This window comes from Calliopsis andreniformis, chromosome 1 (assembly GCF_051401765.1).
Source record: "Calliopsis andreniformis isolate RMS-2024a chromosome 1, iyCalAndr_principal, whole genome shotgun sequence".
NCBI lineage: Eukaryota > Metazoa > Arthropoda > Insecta > Hymenoptera > Andrenidae > Calliopsis > Calliopsis andreniformis.
In genome coordinates, this window is record NC_135062.1 from 9,158,138 (window position 1) to 9,176,536 (window position 18,399).

Below are 18,399 nucleotides of genomic sequence, written 5' to 3' on the forward strand. Positions count from 1 at the left end.
TCGTGATAAAATTTCCAAAGAACTTTTCTTTCTTCGGTTCGCCAATAAGAATACCCCCTTAAGGATACTACTCGCGCCCTCCTCCATCTTTCACCGAGGATCGATCGATCAAGTAACTCACAAAGTCGAACGTAGAGAACGTATTGCATGGGCGCCCTGGCAGCAGTGTCCAGGATGCTCCCCCTGGTCGCCAGGAAGCAGATGGAAAACTCTATCACTATGGAGACAGCGAGGATGGCCGTGTACCCCACGACGTATTCCCACAAAAGTAGGATGCACGTAACGCTGCGATCCCATTCGAGAATCCCCAGTAGAACGGCCAGGACTGTCACCCTGTAACAGAGACGATAAGAACTTTGAAAGGAACGAACTCTCCTTGGCGACTCTGGAAAAAATATCACGGACACACCGTCACTTATTGAAACGTGAACGGAATGTAGTTGCCAGCCAGGATATTCTTTTATGTAACTTCTGTTCAATTACCCATTAATTCTTCTTCGCTTCTTTTTTTTTATTCGTTCTGGTTCGATGAAGTATGGAGAGGTACTGGCGTAAAATGTGAGGAAAATTATTGCAAATGGCGGACGATGGAGGGAGCTCGTATATCAAAGGATATAAGTCTATCTATTGGTCTACTTGAGGTTTTAGACGTGCCAGGGCCCATGTGACATTTACCAACCCCCTTCGCGCTCATTTCATCGGTCTCGTATTTCATCGTTGTCTTATAGCGTAACATTTGCATATCTAGGGCTCACTTTGCTCGAGTCGTGTTTTAACGAAAGTATTAATAAAAATTGTTGATCGTTTTTTTTTTTTTTGGAATTTGCACCAGTGAGATGGAAAGACGCTTGAATTATTAATTCCTTTTGGAGGAATCTAGATATTAGATTGTGAAATATTAATAAGTGAAATTGCGTATCTTCTTGATGGATTTCTGGACACAGAACTGTTTAAACAATCAAATATTCAATCTTTTGAAATTCTTTATTTCGAAGTTTTCAAATTTTCAAATAATTAAATACTTAAATTTTCAAATATTCAAATATTTAAATTTTCAAATGTTTAAATATCTAAATTTTCAAATATTTAAATATCTAAATATTCAAATATACAAATACTTAAATATTTCAATGTTCAAATATCTCAATTTTTAGCTATTCAAATAATCAAATATCTCAATTTTCAAATAATCAAATATTGAGATAACTAAATTTTGAAATATCTTAATTTTCAAATATTCAAATATCTAAACTTTCAAACATTCAAAGATCTGAATTTTCAAATATTTGAAGACTCAGATCCTTGAATTTCCAAGTTTTCAGAATCACTCAATATTCATTTCACTGGACCACGAGAAATAACCTATAGCTTAACATAATTTTCCATAGACTTATGTATTTTTTAACTTCTCATAACAATTAAATTTTCTACAGACTACTAGTGACGCGTACTACTTTCAGACGACGTATTAAGTTATTTCTCTCGTCTCTCTCTAAGTTCAAGCGAAACACGAGTCTAGCGTACTTCAGCAAGTTTAATATCCTTCAAAGGACACTGATGTTCACCGATAGCTGAAAGATGCTGCAATCTCGGATTAAATCGTATGCCGACCACAATATTTCAAGATTTCCTAGCAGCGAGCAGCTCAGGTACACTTCACGAAGTAATTGCGTCTTTTCTCGCGGAGAAAACTTTGCCAAGCTTCGCCTCGCGTAAACTTACCCCTTCGGGGAAGGCACAACCTTTCCCATGCAAATGTGGAGCACTGCAGCCGTGCAAAAGACTCGTTAACGTCGGCCTCGATTGCCAAGTTCGCGCAATTCTCTTAAATCACAGCCTCCCGTCACGGATCCCTTCGAATTCGAACATTTACCAAACGCCGTTTCTGCAATTTCACTCTAAAAGAAACTAGCAGAACTTCCTCTCACGTCGCATTTTTAATAATCGATATGCTGAGATTATATTTTTTTAAACGAATTTTTGAACATTGTAGTTCATAACCACAATATCCAATGTGGTTATCAACCACAATGTCCATTCTATGCGACCTAAAAATTCATTAAAGAAGAAATAATCTCAACATATCCATTATTAAAAAACAAACAGAACAGAATCCTCAGCACCCCCACGTCACAAGTCACAACGCAGTAACAGGACAAAGAGTGCAAAAACACGTCTGCCTCGAACTACTGCGTGCTTCCACCTGCTTCGTATCGATCGCGGAGCCAATTAATCGGGATTACTTCTTGCTCCGCCGGAATATTTCCAATAGCATTCTTCGATTTCCGCCACACCATTGTTCCCCGCCGATGACACACTGAGATTACGCTACAGATAAAACGAACTTTCCCTTGTTTTTGCCCTCTGCCCGTTTCTTTCGCTTCGGGGATGATTAGTGGACCAAGGGCGAAGAGTCTTGCAGCTTGGTCCTATTTCCATCACGAGCAGAGGGGGTCGATATGAGACGCTGCACCGTGGTAAATGTTTTACGAGAGTACACGTCATCGTGTAGTTTCGTTAGCGCGTCGTGACGAGCAGACAAAAACCGATGAATTATTAACGCTGTAGAATCGATGGAGGCGCCGAGCGTCAGATACGACGAATTTTTAGAAAGGACGAGGATGCTCGTTTATAATGAATCGCGCGAACCATATTCATCATACGCCTCTGAATTTTTCAGCTCCATCAGTGTCTATAACATTTGCCTCTTTTTTTTTTTTTTATTTTTAATGGGCCAAATAAAGGATCGCCGACTCGCTGGAGGACTTTTATTTGATGAAGTTAATTATAGTATAATGGAATGGAATTATTAGTGTGCCTGCGCTTTACTGTTCATTCAGGTCTTTTGTGTTTCGAGAGATATTGTTACTATGTCGGTGTATGTGAAATGGGGTTCTTTCAAAGTTTAAGCTCTGCGATATAATTACTATGATTCTGTGCTAATGGAAGTGGAACTAGTGGACGTTAAGAATGAAACATTGATTGAAGTGAATATGTAATCTTGAATTATGGGGATTCAGTATCACTTACTTTCAAGAACTGCAACATTTAAATAAATATGTTACCTACGCTTGGAGGAAACGATAAATAGTTTTATGGTGGTCTAAAATCAGACAATTTAGCAGCCTGGCACCAAACGACCCAAGCAATACAGGAGGTGAATTTAAAGACGATTTTACTTTGGAAATTGCTATTTCATTACGTAGCATTAAAATATTATTATTTCTAAAAATATGGCTCACGTTTTCGTAAATTATATTAATTACAGTGAATTTATTTACATTTTACTGAATACTATTTTTTTCTTTTCTAGCACAAGAAGAGGCAGTTTCAATATTGAGAACTACTCATATTTATTACAAGTAAGTGAAAAATATATATGTTTACTTTTCAAGAAAATTGTGTTATTATTAATATTAGTTTACTAGTGATTTATATAATAGTATGTTTAAAACTTTAACTGTAAGGCAGAGTAGAATAAGTTACACATTTTTATTTTTGAGATATTGATGTTTAAAGTCTTGAATCTCAATTCTAGTACCTACATTATGGACTTCTGTGGAGAAAGTTTCTTAACGTGAATCCCTTTCAGCTGAAAATAAAAACTGTGTCTTATAGATTTTAATCAAGTCTAAACTAATGTTTTCTAAAAATGTATTTTATGTAATTTTGTCATATAACAAAAAAAAGGAGACTTAACTTAAAAAAGGTTTCTTTATTTCACTGAAATTACCAGAAATTGAATCTGCCTTCTGATTGCTAAAATCCTTCCAATTGTATTTCTTGCGAATAACTTCGCCTCCAAATGCCAAGAAGTCGTTGAGAAATCAATGAGGAGTGGCATCGAAGTCTTACGTCCATTAAGAATTTCTTGTTGGCGTCAATGAGTTCGCGAGCCATTTTTTCGAGCATAGCGTACAAAGAGCGAGAGGAGTCTTCTGAAAGCTGGCGCGTTTATATCATGAAATCTCTTCAAAGCGGCGGCAAGAAACAAGGTGAAACGTGCCAGGCAACTGTGAATGGAGTTACATGGGCCGTGCTTTAATAATGCAACGTGTGCATCGTGTTCTATGGATAAAGGTCTCGAGGGATATGACCGATCGTCGTGCTTCAACGTTTGTTAGCCACTTCAGAACACGATCTCGACAACCTGCTATCATCGTTCTCTTCGCGGCTCAGACGGGCCAGGGTGGAAAATGAACGTGTCACGATGCAGAATGTTGCTTGGGAGCGAACTATTATTAAATCCACGACGACTCGCCAGTGACTCCAAACAGCCCAATTAACTCTGTCATAGGCGTGGTACGTATGGAGAATATTTTCTGTTGCTTTCACAAATATTCGAGTCTCTGCCTGTTAAAAGAAAACGTCCCAGCACTTTCGTCTTTTTTTTACACTCTGAGAAGCTAGATAACAATCACAACGCTGTACCAACTGTGAGAAATTTCCTTATATGGAAATTTCTAACTAATTCCCACTCGTTTTTGGGCCTATATAAACCTCGAGATTATAGTCCTAACAGGTTCAGAACAGTACCAACACGTTGACTGTCGAGTTCGTCAGAGTTGGTTGCTATTCAGTTAGATCGAGTTAAAGTTCCCTTTCGAGTATACAGTTTAACCTCATAGAATCGGTATAAGTTCTTGCTAGTCGACATAAATTCTATTTGACAATTTCTACGACTACTCTGTACGACCACTCGCCAGTGCATTAACACCGAGCATTAAAATCATACACTTTAAGCGACAACACTGCATAATACACTTGCACGTAAAGACTGATTTTAGAATGGACTAAAGTATTCATTGCAATTTGACCAGATTGCTTTCAAACTTATAATTATTTTAAGCGATCCCATTCGAAGTTGACAGTTCCCCCACGATACACCTTAGTCGCTAAAGTTGTGTCAATTAATAATTAACCAACTACGAGGCTCACTAACATGTAGCTCTCTGATTCCACATCAGTGTTCCTTTTGTCTAAATCTTGAAAGTTTCAGTAATTCAAAAAATGTTCTAAAATAGCAACTTGAATTTACCTTCCCAAAGAAGATGTCACCAAAGAAGATGATGAAAGCAAGCCAAATTAAACTAAAAAACAGTTCCAAAGCACCACAAGCAATGCCATCGAGCCTACATCAAAACGTCACTGCAGTAATCTCAACCCAGCTTCTCGAAACGAATCAGTTCGCCAACTGAAACCGACACTGACGTTCAAAGAACCTATTCCCTGTAATAAATCTCAAATCCTCCAATTACATAGGAGTCAATTAGTGTTATGGCTCAATTAGATCCCTGGCCGAGTTCTGAGGTTCCAATTAACAAGGGGAACGTTTGCCAAAGCGACCTTTGAAAGGCAGAAACTCGGTTTCCCATGGACACGTAAAAATGAAGTCCCGCGACGTCGCACGCTTTCGATTTCGTCGCCTTCGGATCGATCTAGCCGACGCTCCTGAACCAAATCGCTCAAGGCCACGCGCAGTCGAAAAGAGCAAGGGACATTGTACAGAAGGAGATAAGGGAGGGGGTAACAAGCGGGGTAAGGAAATACGCGAAAAGGGGGACGGAACAAGGAAGAAGGAACGCGATTGTATGCGCGGTTAGGGGAGATTTAGGAGGGGTTGTGTTGGGGGAGGTACTTCTAGCCGAACATGTAGCGTTGGGATCAAGTGGCTCGTGCGCAAGTTTTATACCAGTGCAACGTTTCTGTGTGAAAGACCTAGACAGTTTTTTTAATAATCCTTATTTGCTGGCTATTTGTTACGAACAAGAAACAAATATTTTAGTTTTAATTATAATATACACTACCGTGTAGATGTTGAAAAAGTTAGAGAACATTTTTATTTAATTTTTTTAATTTTCTTAATTGTTACACCTATTTAGTACACTAAGGATATTTTCAAATAACATAATTGCAAATGAACCTAACTATTAGTTGAAACAGTTATTTTTTATCTTCTTTGTTTTATAGAAATCAAATATCTGCTCAGTTCTGATGTAGAGTCCATTGACTCTTGTCTTCTTATGGAAGAACTTCAAAAATTGTTTGTTATTGCTTTCAAATTCGCGCAAATATCGAGGAAATACTGCATCCTCTTGAGCATAAACCAATATTGCGCATATAAAAATGTAACAAATTTATATGCGCCACTAAACCTACAACGCACATAATGCATACGCTATGAATTTTTCTGAGTGTTTCCTATACGTTTCTCGTAAAACGTTCTGTGGCACTCCATTTTCTTCTTTAAATCCTTGCAGCCGTAACTTATACCGAATTAAAACGTGGCGTTGTGAATGTTGGGTATTTGGTACGTATCTCACTTTTTGTGAAATATAAACGCAACCAGGAATTTTGTTGGCAACGAGCATGAATGGGGCAAAGAAGTATGAAATAAAGAGTTGGCGATGATGACGTGGCAAGCACGTGCAATTTTAACATGACCCTCTATCGGGAACCCTGATGTCATGGGCTCGAAAAGGTTCTGAAACTTTTTGATGGAACTTATTTTAAAACATAAACCAAAGAAAATTCTTGTCAATAATTGAAAATAAAAATTTTTATTTAAATAAAACATATAAACTGTGAAAATAATTTTTTGTTTGTATACAATTAATTGTAAGTGTGAAACTCTGGGTACACAAGATTTTAAAATAAATAGATTATGATAAGACTATTTCTGGAGGAAATAACAGCAAAAATATAATATGTACTTCTTATAAATACAATGTTCTGTAAAAGGAGTCTAGTCGAAAATTTTAGGATTAACTTTCTAGTGTTTGTTTCATTGTTTAAAATTACCTGAAAGGTATAGTGTTGTATAGTTTACTAATCTTGGTATATCTCAATTATTATATAATATTTTTAGAGTACACAATTTCAGGACGTATGGTGGCTTAAATAGGAATAACTCTACACCAAGAAATTCAATTTGCAAACTTGATATTTCTATTCTTGGTTCTGTCAACAGAACTAGGTCAAAACTCATCTGCTTCCTAAAATTAGTTTTAATAATGTCCCTTATAATTTAATATTATCCCTTATTGGTAGGAAGGTAGAAGCAGGAAGTACCATCTCAAAATAGGATTCTTTTGACAATAATACAATACCACAGCCACTTCTCATATTACTTTCTTCGTTCTTCGTCTGCTTTGTAAGATAATATGATAATGTTACCTACATGGAACCCCACTTTTAACCAAAAGAAAAAGTGAATACAAATTCATCTTATCGACAATGGTCAGACAATGAATTAGGATGAACTTCGTAGATACAAAGTTTGAAATAAATTTGAAACTTGTTAGAATGATAAAGTTAATGCTCGATGTCTCGAGATAAGGGGTTCATATAATCTTGTTACTGGAGAATGTTAGAATGTTCTGGATTATGTGGAATGTGAAGGAATCCTAATTAGCAAGTTTTAACTCAACAAGATTAACATCAAAAGTGATGTTGCTCCCTCCTTGACGATCTTCAGGGGTTGAACTTTTAGATAAGAATGTACAGGATCTAATCAATTCAGAAGGAAGGCTTCCTGCTGGATTTTAGTATATTGCTCACGTTTTAAAGGGATTCACATGATTGATGAACGAAAATATTGTGCCAAGAAAAGTTGGTCTAGTAATCCTTGAAGTATCAGAATTACTTATTGCATTTAAAGCTGAAACTACTAAAAGTGATACACTCACGTCTCGTTGAAACTATTTTCTCTTTTTACGTCTCTCAGAAGACAAATTCAAGTTAAAAATGCCTAAGTGGGTCCTAAATATCTGTATTATTTTACATTCCCTAAGACTTGGAATCTAGCACTAAACTCAACTCATTCTAAGTGATGAACTTCTACCAGGGCAAGAAATAACTTTCTCCATTTTACTCTATATGAAAACTCTTAACATTCTTCAAGGAGTAGGTATACATATATACATAAACATATCTACAATTATTACAAATTTAAAAAATCACAGACCACATTGAAGATAATAAATTCTTGTTTATGAATATTAAGCTACCTACTTTCAGACGCCATTTTCAAAGTGGTCTACTCCTAAAAATAAAGACAAGATTGATCACCAAAAATAAGAACAATTGTTTAACAAACCAAGTTTCATAAAATGCTTTATACAACTTTTATTCAAAACCCTGAAACTGCTTCCAGCAACGAAACTGCTTCCTATTTTCAAAAATAGCTTCGCCCATTTCGCTCCACTGAGTACCCTCAAATAAGATAGCTTTTCAACGCTCCCTGCATTTTTACCGTGTCTCAGATTATGACGCCCGTTACTGGTGATAGGAATGGAGCACCACTTATTCTACAGAGTTTACCATCGCAGGGTAGCGTCCCGTTTCCCATCAGCCTCTGGACTCCCAAGTGTCACGGGGCTGACACTGTGTACCTTGTAACGTTACACGGGGTTTTATAGTGTCGCGGATTACAATACCAATCGAGTAGAAGAATTCTCCTTTTTATCTCGCTTTAAATTCCACCAAGTCCCACAGAACAACTGAACTAGTGTCGCGTGTTTCAAAAAGTTTACATACATTCGTGCAATCCTTCTATATACTTCGTTCACTGGGAGAACGCAGTTGTCGGTTGACGAGTTTTCGTACCCTTTGCGCAGTTCACGCCTACGCTCATTAGTTATTGGCTCTGTCACTCCCGAGCACATCCCTACTCATGAACCCCTTGTTGGGCCCTTGGAGGTCCTACCATTTCTAAAGAAAGTAACATTCTTAATAGATAGAAACATTTGTTTCATTTGGACACTAGGTATACAGAGTAGAAAGAAGTAAAGCGTGTCCTTTTAGGCTCTTGAATCCTTCACCAATCTCAGTGGAAAAGTCAGTCGGGGCAATGGAAGCCATCTGCGTGAAACGACTGCGTTCTTTCAGTGAACGCAGTATAGTGTTTCTCGTATCGCTTAGAAACGGGAGATAGACAATATTTACAGAAGAAATTGAAGTGATTTGACCGCGACTTTGATTCCTCGCGATCAAGCCTGTAGAGAGAACGTCAGAAAGGCATATGTGTAACATCTCTCTTTTTGTTTTTGTGTTTCTCTAGCGAAAAGATCACCATGTATTATGAAAACCAGTACCACAGTGTAGACCCACCTTTAGATTTTGACTCTAGAGATATCAGGACAGATCAAAACCGCGGTAAAATCGGTTTACGTTTGTTGGCCTACTGAGTTTAAACTTCCTTTTCCTTTTGTCTTCTTTTCCCTCAAAAGGTCCGATTTACGAACACATAGATTCATGAACGAATTCATCCACTTTATCGCGATCGATTGAGTCTCGGTGGTTCTAGTAAAGGCAGGTCGAAAATCGTTAATCCGATGCGCACAAGTGCCGCACTTCCGGTTGATCTAACCGTTTGAAAGTTCCCTCCGCTCCACGTCCCGCCCAGCCACTTCCATTGTGATCGACACTGCGGACAGTTCAATCTACTTTACGTCATCCCTGCCGAAAAGCTCCCTCGGTCAAAGTTCAGACGTCAAATTTCGCCGTGCAGGAGTGTTTAATACGCTCGACCGCGGTCGCGGGACTTTGGGAATTTATCGGGAACCGTCGTCGAACTTTCCATCGAGACTGATAAACTTTACTTAGGACGAGTCGCGAAATTGTCGACACCGTTAGAAAGTTGATAAGGAAGTTAATGAAAGTGACTCTAGGACTCTTTAACTTTATGTTATTTCACGGTTAGGTTCTTCGAAATTTGTTGTGTTATTGGAGTTTCTGCTGATGGTTAAATATTTTTCTGAAACTTTATTTATCATTTAATACTTTAAGATGGTGTGCTTTCTTAAATGAAAAGTAAATAATTCGTAGAACGAGAATTACTAAATGAGGAAGTTGTTTATAGAAAATTGAAGCTTTTTTCGTTATGTTGTTAGAGAGCTTCTGCGAAAAGTTAAATATTGGATATTTTTCTGAAACTTTATCTATTTTTTGATGCCTCGGGATAGTGTACTCCCTTAAATGAAAGGCAAATAATTAGTAGAACTGGAATAATTAGTAGAACTAGAAGTAATCCTTCTCAAAAAGTTCTAGACAAACTTTAAACTTCTAAACTTTACAACCACTAATTAAAATTAAACTTCACTCTTCTTTTCTAATTTTTTAATCCTTTATTGAGGTTTAATGAAAAAGTGGAACAGTTTATGTTAAGAAGTTCACTGAGAAATAATTTTAATGAGTTTAGCAGATTCAGTAAAATTTTGTTTAATTAAATATTCGTTATGTCACAAATATTACGTTTTTAATAATGCAACATGTATAATAAATCACTACCCAAAAATATTTTACTGTTACGTAGAGGAACATTTTTGGTGGAAAAGAGATCAAAATTTCATTTCATTTCACGTGGAACCTATGAGATCACGTGTCAGTAATTAAGGACTGAAACCATCGAGCTGTCCTACTGGAATAATTCTATTAGGTTATACCATGCAAAATGTCATTTTTTCAGATTAAAATAAAAACTATCTCTTTGCACAGGAATTTTTGTTATCGCTTGCACGAGTAAATAAAATGAAATTGTTTCAAAATGTTAAATGAATTCTTTTTCTACTATAATATTTCAAAAGCAGCAAAATTTGGAGCTGTGTTGTGCTTATACCAAATGAAAAAGATTAAGTAATAATTACAGTAGATTAATTGCAAGACAGATTAATCTACTGGTCAGCAACCTGTCTAGAAAGACTCCAAAGAACATAGACCTCTTAAAAGTTGCATATATAGTTAAATAAAAGCAGTGAATCATACTAATCTAGATATTATCTTTACCAGAAATCTATTTCCTATGAACATCTTAGATACTTAAATCCTTATAAAAATTAAACCATAAAAGATACAATAAAATATGTGAGCACTTTCTCGCTCTATTCCTGCACCTTAACGCCTCTGCGAAACTACAGAATGCTTAAATTACTAGTTTAGCACATAGGTATTTCAACTTTAGAACATTATTATAAAATGAAGGACATCTTGTGCTCCAATTTGCATCCTCTACACCACCAAAAATATCAAATGCTCTATTTCTTACATATATCTCTCAGATATAAAAATCCACCAAATGCTATAGTACAGATAAATGACAAAAACTATTCAAAAATAATATAGACCTCTAAAAAAGGCACTTCGTACGCCACAACCCAATACAAACGTCAATCTCCCAAGACAGGGAGCCCAAAACTGCTTCCCTCGCAGAACCTCCGTGCCCAAGCACAGAAACAGAAAGGACCACGGAGCTTATAGGACAAGTGGTGCTCTATTTCCGCCCCACGGAAAGGAGCATCGCTGGCACAACACTGGAAACGCGTGCACCGCTGAAAACCGCGCCGTGTGGCCCGCGACGTCGATAGAGAAAGGGGGGGCCCAGCGATGGCAAACTCCGTGGAACGAGTGGTGCTCCATTCCCATCGCTAGAGGCGAGCACCATAATCTGCGCGAGGGGTGGATAGAGACGCTGTGCAGAAAACGGATAGGGGCGCGAGGGTACGAGGAAGAGAGAAAGACGATGGAACGAAGCGAAAGGCCGTCAGCCTTGGCTGCTGCATGCTCCGTATCGATTTACTTTGCGCTGCCTTCTCCGCCGTGTTTCCACGTTCCTCTCTCTTTCTCTCTTCTTTCCTCTCCCTTGACTCTTTCCATGCACCCATGCTCCCCATGATTCTCATCGGCTGACGAGTTAAAAGCCAAAGGCCGACTGATTTTATTTTACTCGTTCTGTTTCTAGCATTATGCGTGTAAGATGTAACCAGTACGTGTTTCAAGATTCTGGGGGCTGCTAGGGAGTCCAAATGTGTGAGAGAATGTCATGTCTGTTTTCGTTTTGCAATAGTGCTTACTGTCTTGAGGTTTATACGCTGATCTATTAAGGCAGCAGACGTAAGTGTTAGGGATACAGTCGTTCTGAAGATGACAGCAACAGCAATGCTTCTGTTTTTATTTAACCCATGAAGACCCAAAGTTGCGTACACGCAATGTTTCATGCGACATTTCTTTCTTAGGAAATTTATATAATTGAGTTCTGCTCCTTCATGTTACTGTTATATTATAGCGTTTATGCAACTTTAGTGGGTTAATGAAAATTTCTAATAATCGTATCCTATTCGAATCCTAAAAGCCTCCTGAAATACGTCAGACACTTTTTCAAACTGGAAGGCCCAAGACAAAGATCTATTTCAGAGTAGCTGTCTCGCCGATATGCACGACCTACTTTCTATCCTAAAGTCATAGGAATTATTAACTTCAGTTCATTAATTCTGTAAACGAGGGACAGATCGGATATTCTGGGTCACAGATTTTGTTCTATAGTCGAACAAAATACACGACTCTATACACACTTCGTCCTGGTACTCGTTTTCGGGGAAACGTCGTGCCCACAGGGGAACCGATTTGTCTTGGTTTGCAAGCGTTCTCCTCGGGCCAAGTGCTGGCGGAGTGACTCGTTATCTGCCCTTTGACGAGTATCGGCTAACGTTCAGCCTCGTCGTGCGAGCACTTCAAGTTTCCAAGTAGAGTTGTTTCAGACTTTCTAGGAGAACTATGTTACACTTCGAACGTGGGTTCACTGGAATATGTCGCTTTGAGAATCCATGGCCTTTGGTGTTTCGGTAATTTAGAGAAGTATTCCTTTTTCTAATTTTATTTAGCAGTAACTGAAGAAACAAGGATTTATTTATCAATTCCTTATTTTACAATTAGTGAAATTAGTCACAATTAGTGAAATAAGGAATAATTAACATAAAGGCCGTTTTGAGTGGTACTTTTTTTTAATGTTAAGAACTCTTGATGGAGTGCAGTAAAATAAAAAAGACACTGTATTACATAAGTATATGTAACATATGTGTGTTTCCTCGATATAAGGTCACTGCTCAATAGCAGTTTATATTGAAACACTTATCTCTATGTATAATCAGTTCATGTTCATGTTAGCCCACTTTGGTCTTATCGAAGATACTAGTTACTGTGCACGCAAGCAACATTTTTTCACTTTGAATACTTTTAAGCTACTGAATATAGCAATAGTAGACTGCGGATTTTTATGCAATTATATATTTTTATGAACACTGTTAAAAAAATATAAATTTGCTTCATCTTTTAAATACTTACTATTTGCACTCTGTTTTTCATATTTTCTTTGTTTTTGAATATTATATGCATTTTGTAATTTTTCACACATTTTAAATTTTCATAAATGTATAAAAATTCGCAGTCTAGTAATGAGCCCATAACAAGGCAACATTTTGCAACTTTTTGACACACAATCCTCTTTCCTTGTTTTCTCAGTTATTCCCAAAATAACGAGAACAGACATTTTCGTGCATTGAGCCTTACTATGAACAACTTTTACCACAACGAAGCAATATTTCATGAAAATTGAGTAAGAATTGAATCGATGAATTGAAGAACCATACACATCCAAAATTAGCCATTTTCAAATACTCTTAAAACTATATCTGGACCTCAGAGATAGAGTGTATTGACTCACATACATGGTGATGAGGTTAATTAAAAATCTTCTAATAAGTGTTGCTAGCACTAAATGCAATAAGTAAATACACAGCAATAAATACTGCTAAACTTCGAAGGGTTTCCAGTTGAACTGATCACCCTATAGAAACCAAGTGGATTTCGTACACTTTGGCTCGGAGACTGAAATACAATAAATGCACAGCACTGCACATTGGGATCAAATGCTATTTCCAAATGTGGTTTTTATACTTGTACTGTTCTCCAGCTCACCGATCCAATTCCAATTTAAGTTGCTTATCGAGTCTGTGCTACAAAGTTCTTCCCTAAACGATACGAGAGGATGTAATTTAGAAAACAGGCACGCAACGTTTACAGAACAATTGCTGTACCGTTCACGAGTTTCCGCTTCGATTTCCCACATTCGAGTTGTCGTGGTCTACCCATGCTCGTTCAGACTTAATTTAAAGCACCGACAGTGCGCCACCGTGTGTTGGAGCACGTACATCGAGTGTCGAAGGGGAACGTCACTACTGGATAACGTAAGTTGTAGTTCAAACTACGAGGTGGGCTTCCAGAATATAAATTAATGTGTTACGGAGCAACGATGCTGCTGTCGTACTAATTTACCAGGGAGATTCTCGTTTCCTGGAAAGCGAACTAAATTCACGGAAATCTGAATCTACAGCTTCTGATTATGCGATCTACGACATTTTTATTATACAGAGTGTTTCAGAAATATATGTCAACAATTCAAAAGCTGAATTTACACACCAGAATAAATAAGAAATATTACATGAACATATTTCTAACAAACCTTACTTTTCGAGTTATGGATAATTAAAGAAAATGTTCAGAAAAAAAAGTGTACTCCACTCATTAAATTTTTACCTTTAGGTCCAGTTTAAATCTATTGAGCATTCAATGCCAGTGAATAATGAACACGAACCCTAACAAAGGATATAAAATGGATTTGAGACTACTCAAGGAACACCTGACATTTTCATGCCAGTGTGGAACACAATGCTAATTGTAAAGCTGTGTACACTACACGTCACGTAACAAAGTTACAGTTAATCATTTAAACAACCTAAAACAGTTTACAGCCGCTGATAATTAAGGATCAGATGCGACTGTAAAACACAAAGAGAAAGAACCTAATATAAAAGACCAGACGCTGTTTTCATCCACCCTGTCCACGTTTACACAGCGCGATTCACGGTGCCGTGTCGCGAGGACGCAGAATGCCAGTGTCGCCTGCTTAGACAAACTCTGGACCAGCGTGTCATAACGAAGAAGCACTTGAGACCGGGTGCACACACTCGGTTACGGGGAAAACCAGATAACGAGAGTGAAAAGGGTCGACGCTTGCGCCGACGTCGCCGTCTCGTGTCGATGAAACCTACTTTCCTTCCGCCTTCAGTGTCGTTGCCTTCTCCTCGTTCCCACAATTTTTCGCGGCGCCTTCTCCCGTGCAAGATCGTCGCTCCATTCTCGCGTTAACTAACGCATTTGCATTCGATAGATAACATCTCGATTGCAGCGTTGCAGCGGAGCGCTTCCTCTGGATAAACGAACAGCAGAGACATTATGCACAGGGATGAATGAAAGGGTTGTAGGAAATAAGGAAGCAGAGCTCCATTTTTTGTATATTTTTAGCCAAGGTAAATGTCCCAGTATATGGACGCTTAAGATGTTACATGTGCCAGGAAGTGAACAACTTAACATTCCATGTTCTGACATTTGAATTTTGCCCTAGTAGCTGAATACACTTATTACTTGATAATATTTAGTATGTTTCTTGTTTCCTGTTGGATATACTAGAATTTAAGCTTAAAATTGAATAAAATTGGAGTTCGTGTTCAGATACTGGGACATTTATCTTAAAGTGCTATTTTTGCAACATATTCTTTTTCTCCATTTTCGCAGAGACCTAGTGTCTCTACGCATCCTCTACGATTTAGATGTGAGAGTAGTGATAATGCTGTGATATAATGAATATACTTTCTAACCCAGTTCACTTCATCGCGCACGAAATGAAGCAGAATATAGCTAGAAATAATTACTCCTCAAACAACAATTAATAATTTCCAACAGAAAATCCCGACAACACTTCTTGCTAAATCCACCTGCATCAGCTGTAACGCTATACTTCTATGCAGGTCATTACTTGTATCGAAATCCTCTCGATTTCTATTAATAATCTAGAAAGTGCTAATAGTTGCATATGTGTAATCAGAAACACGAAATTGAAAAGGAAGAAACTTACTAATCTTCTTACTAAATCCACATAATACAAATAACCCTGAAAAGGGGTACTCAGACGTAAATTCAACTCACCACAATCAACTCACATTATCTATCTACCTGCGCCAGAATATACACCGTCGCCATTCACTGCTCTTTTACGTTTCCTCCGTTCCACGATATTATCTTTGTCGAGAACAGACAGCGTCGCTCCGCGTCACCAGCCGCGTATCTCAAAACCTTCATCGCGTTTCGGTTTAATTGCGCGTCGCGTTTGGGCTTTGAAATAACGCCGCGTCTGGCTGGCGTGGGAGGCGCGCTTTGCCTCGTCCTTGCATAAGTGTCCTGTTGCCACGAAACAGGAGAAAAAACAGAATGAGGGAAAAGAAAAACGTGCATCCATAAAATGTGGGCACAAACAGAGATAATTCAGCGGCACGCAGCGCGTCCTCGTCGAGCTTGAAATTGTTCCCGCTGCGAGAGCGAAGAGATCCTCGGCGACGAGTACGGAAAAACTGTTGGCAGTGCGTATGCCTGCGTTGGAGCCTCGGCGAACGTTTGTCGTCCTGATGGTAAATGGACGAGCGATTCTCAAAGGAGCGTTTTGAAAGGTATGTCTCGCTTCTGCGGCCCAGCTCTCTTTGGCGACTTATCAAAAGCGTGTGTTCGACGTATTTTGAGTATTCGAGAAATCATGGTGCACGTGCGTAAGTTCTGAGGGAACTTTGTAACTTGCTGGTTGGTAAAGGTCCATTTTAGAAATAAAGAGGAATTGTTTCATATATGACGTACGGTGGCTTTCAGGGATTTTTGTAGGAACAAGTATTAACAAATTAATAATAATATATTTATTTATGGGGTAGATAACTCACTAGTAAAAATATGAATACGAAATAAAATTATAAACGAGAATAATGAAGAAAGCTGGGATACAGATAGTAATAGATTATTACAAAGAAACATTTCGTGAAGATAGTTTAAGTGATACAAGCGAGTGGTTAGAAGGGTTATCAAAGATATGAATAGTATTAGCATTATACAGTATCGCCCAGAAGTATTTGTACGGTGTTAAATGTTATTTTAAAGAGCCATTTAATTTTTAGCAAACTTTTAAAATTCAGTGTTCTACGTTACGTGCAGTTATCCTGTGCATGTGAAATTCCGAGTTAATTGCTTCATTAGTTTTCTAGACAAACTCTTGTCCTCTTTTGAGAATAATAACTTTAAAATGTAAATTCTACCTTTCCACTAATTCTCTGAAATGATTCTGCAGGCCAAAGTTTCTAAATTCTCTAAAATTGTTTAACTATTGTTTAAAATATTCCTCACGCATGAAATTTTCAAAAAATATTATTAATAAAAAATCGACTTTTTATTAATAATATCGACACAAGATAAAGAGAACAGAGAAGATGGCTCCAAGCGTTGTTTGTCGTATAACAAATAGGTAGATACTGCTCTTCACAGCATCGATGTCTCTTTGCCATTCGTTGTTCTGACATTACTCGTCGTCTAGGACAAACGACCCGTATAAACATACATATGCAAAAGACCGAGATTACGAATTGCTACGCTGCTCTTTAAAAGTCGTATCTCCGTCCGTAATTACACGCTTAGATGTTGTGGAAAATATTTCTGCAGTCCCAGTTTTTAATATTTTTCACACTGGAATTCTTTCGACACCTAACTATCTAGAACCTGCATGAAAATATTCTGCGCTTAATGTATGAGGTTTGGTATATTTGCATTTCTCTGAAGTTAAAGTTGTACAGTAATTGCTGACCTGGCGAGTTTTTCTGCGACTGATTAATGTAAGGAAACCTGGTGTATCAAGATAAAGGGTGGTATAATCATTGATCACGTAATCATTGCTGACAATAATCAGTTAAATTATTTTCTTTATTTCTTTATTATTTGTTTCTTTATTTGTTAATGATATCGTGAGAAAGATTTCTAAATAAATATTTTATAATTTTGTGTTAACATACAGATGGTCCACTTAAATAAGGCCATCTAAATATCTCCTCTTCTAGTTGGAATGACACAAAAAATATTTCACATGCAATTTGAATGGTATCGAAGGAACGATGTACTGCAAGGAATGTTTTTTGTTCAAAAATGTCAAATAAAATATTTTGTTGTATCATCACAATTAGAATAGATATTTTTGTGACCTTATTTAAGTGGATTACCCAGGATGTCTGACTTACGTTAAGACTCATTCTACTGGCGACATATACTAGCCAGCTCAGACACAGCGAAGTCAGTAGAATGAGTCCCAAGGCAGACACATTTCCCGCGAATTTTAAGCGTCTTCTCCACAATTAATAACTCGAAAACGAAGCTTTAAACATTTATTGTTGAACATCCTGCATACATGCAAGTAAGAAAAATATTGTTTCCACGTTTGTTTCTGAAGTTCATTCTAGTTAAAAAAAAAGAGAAGGGAAAGAATTTAGGAAATATTAATTAATATTTATGCTGAGCATTTTTTTGTATATATAATATACAGTTTATGTATGACAAATTTAACAATGGTCTCCTCTTTTTCTAGTCCCATGTATGAGTTAAACAATCACTAAAAATTCTTCTAAAAACACTCTTTTAGATATAATGTTCCGTTTTCTCGACTAAATTATTCACAAACATGATTCACTGAATTCTTTCAAGTTAAAC

At 37.4% G+C, this 18,399-nt stretch overlaps 2 protein-coding genes across 7 annotated transcripts in view; one reads left to right on the forward strand and one right to left on the reverse strand.

The window, feature by feature from the left end:
• Positions 1–18,399, forward strand: part of LOC143177540 (uncharacterized) — a 113,719-nt gene that overhangs the window by 55,063 nt on the left and 40,257 nt on the right. The window lies entirely within an intron of this gene.
• Positions 1–18,399, reverse strand: part of Inae (inactivation no afterpotential E) — an 83,385-nt gene that overhangs the window by 30,709 nt on the left and 34,277 nt on the right. For all 6 annotated transcript variants that reach the window (XM_076391079.1, XM_076391163.1, XM_076390917.1 and 3 more), the window contains exon 3: positions 122–333. In XM_076391079.1, coding sequence (XP_076247194.1) covers positions 122–333 — 212 coding nt within the window. The remainder of the gene's footprint in view (positions 1–121; positions 334–18,399) is intronic.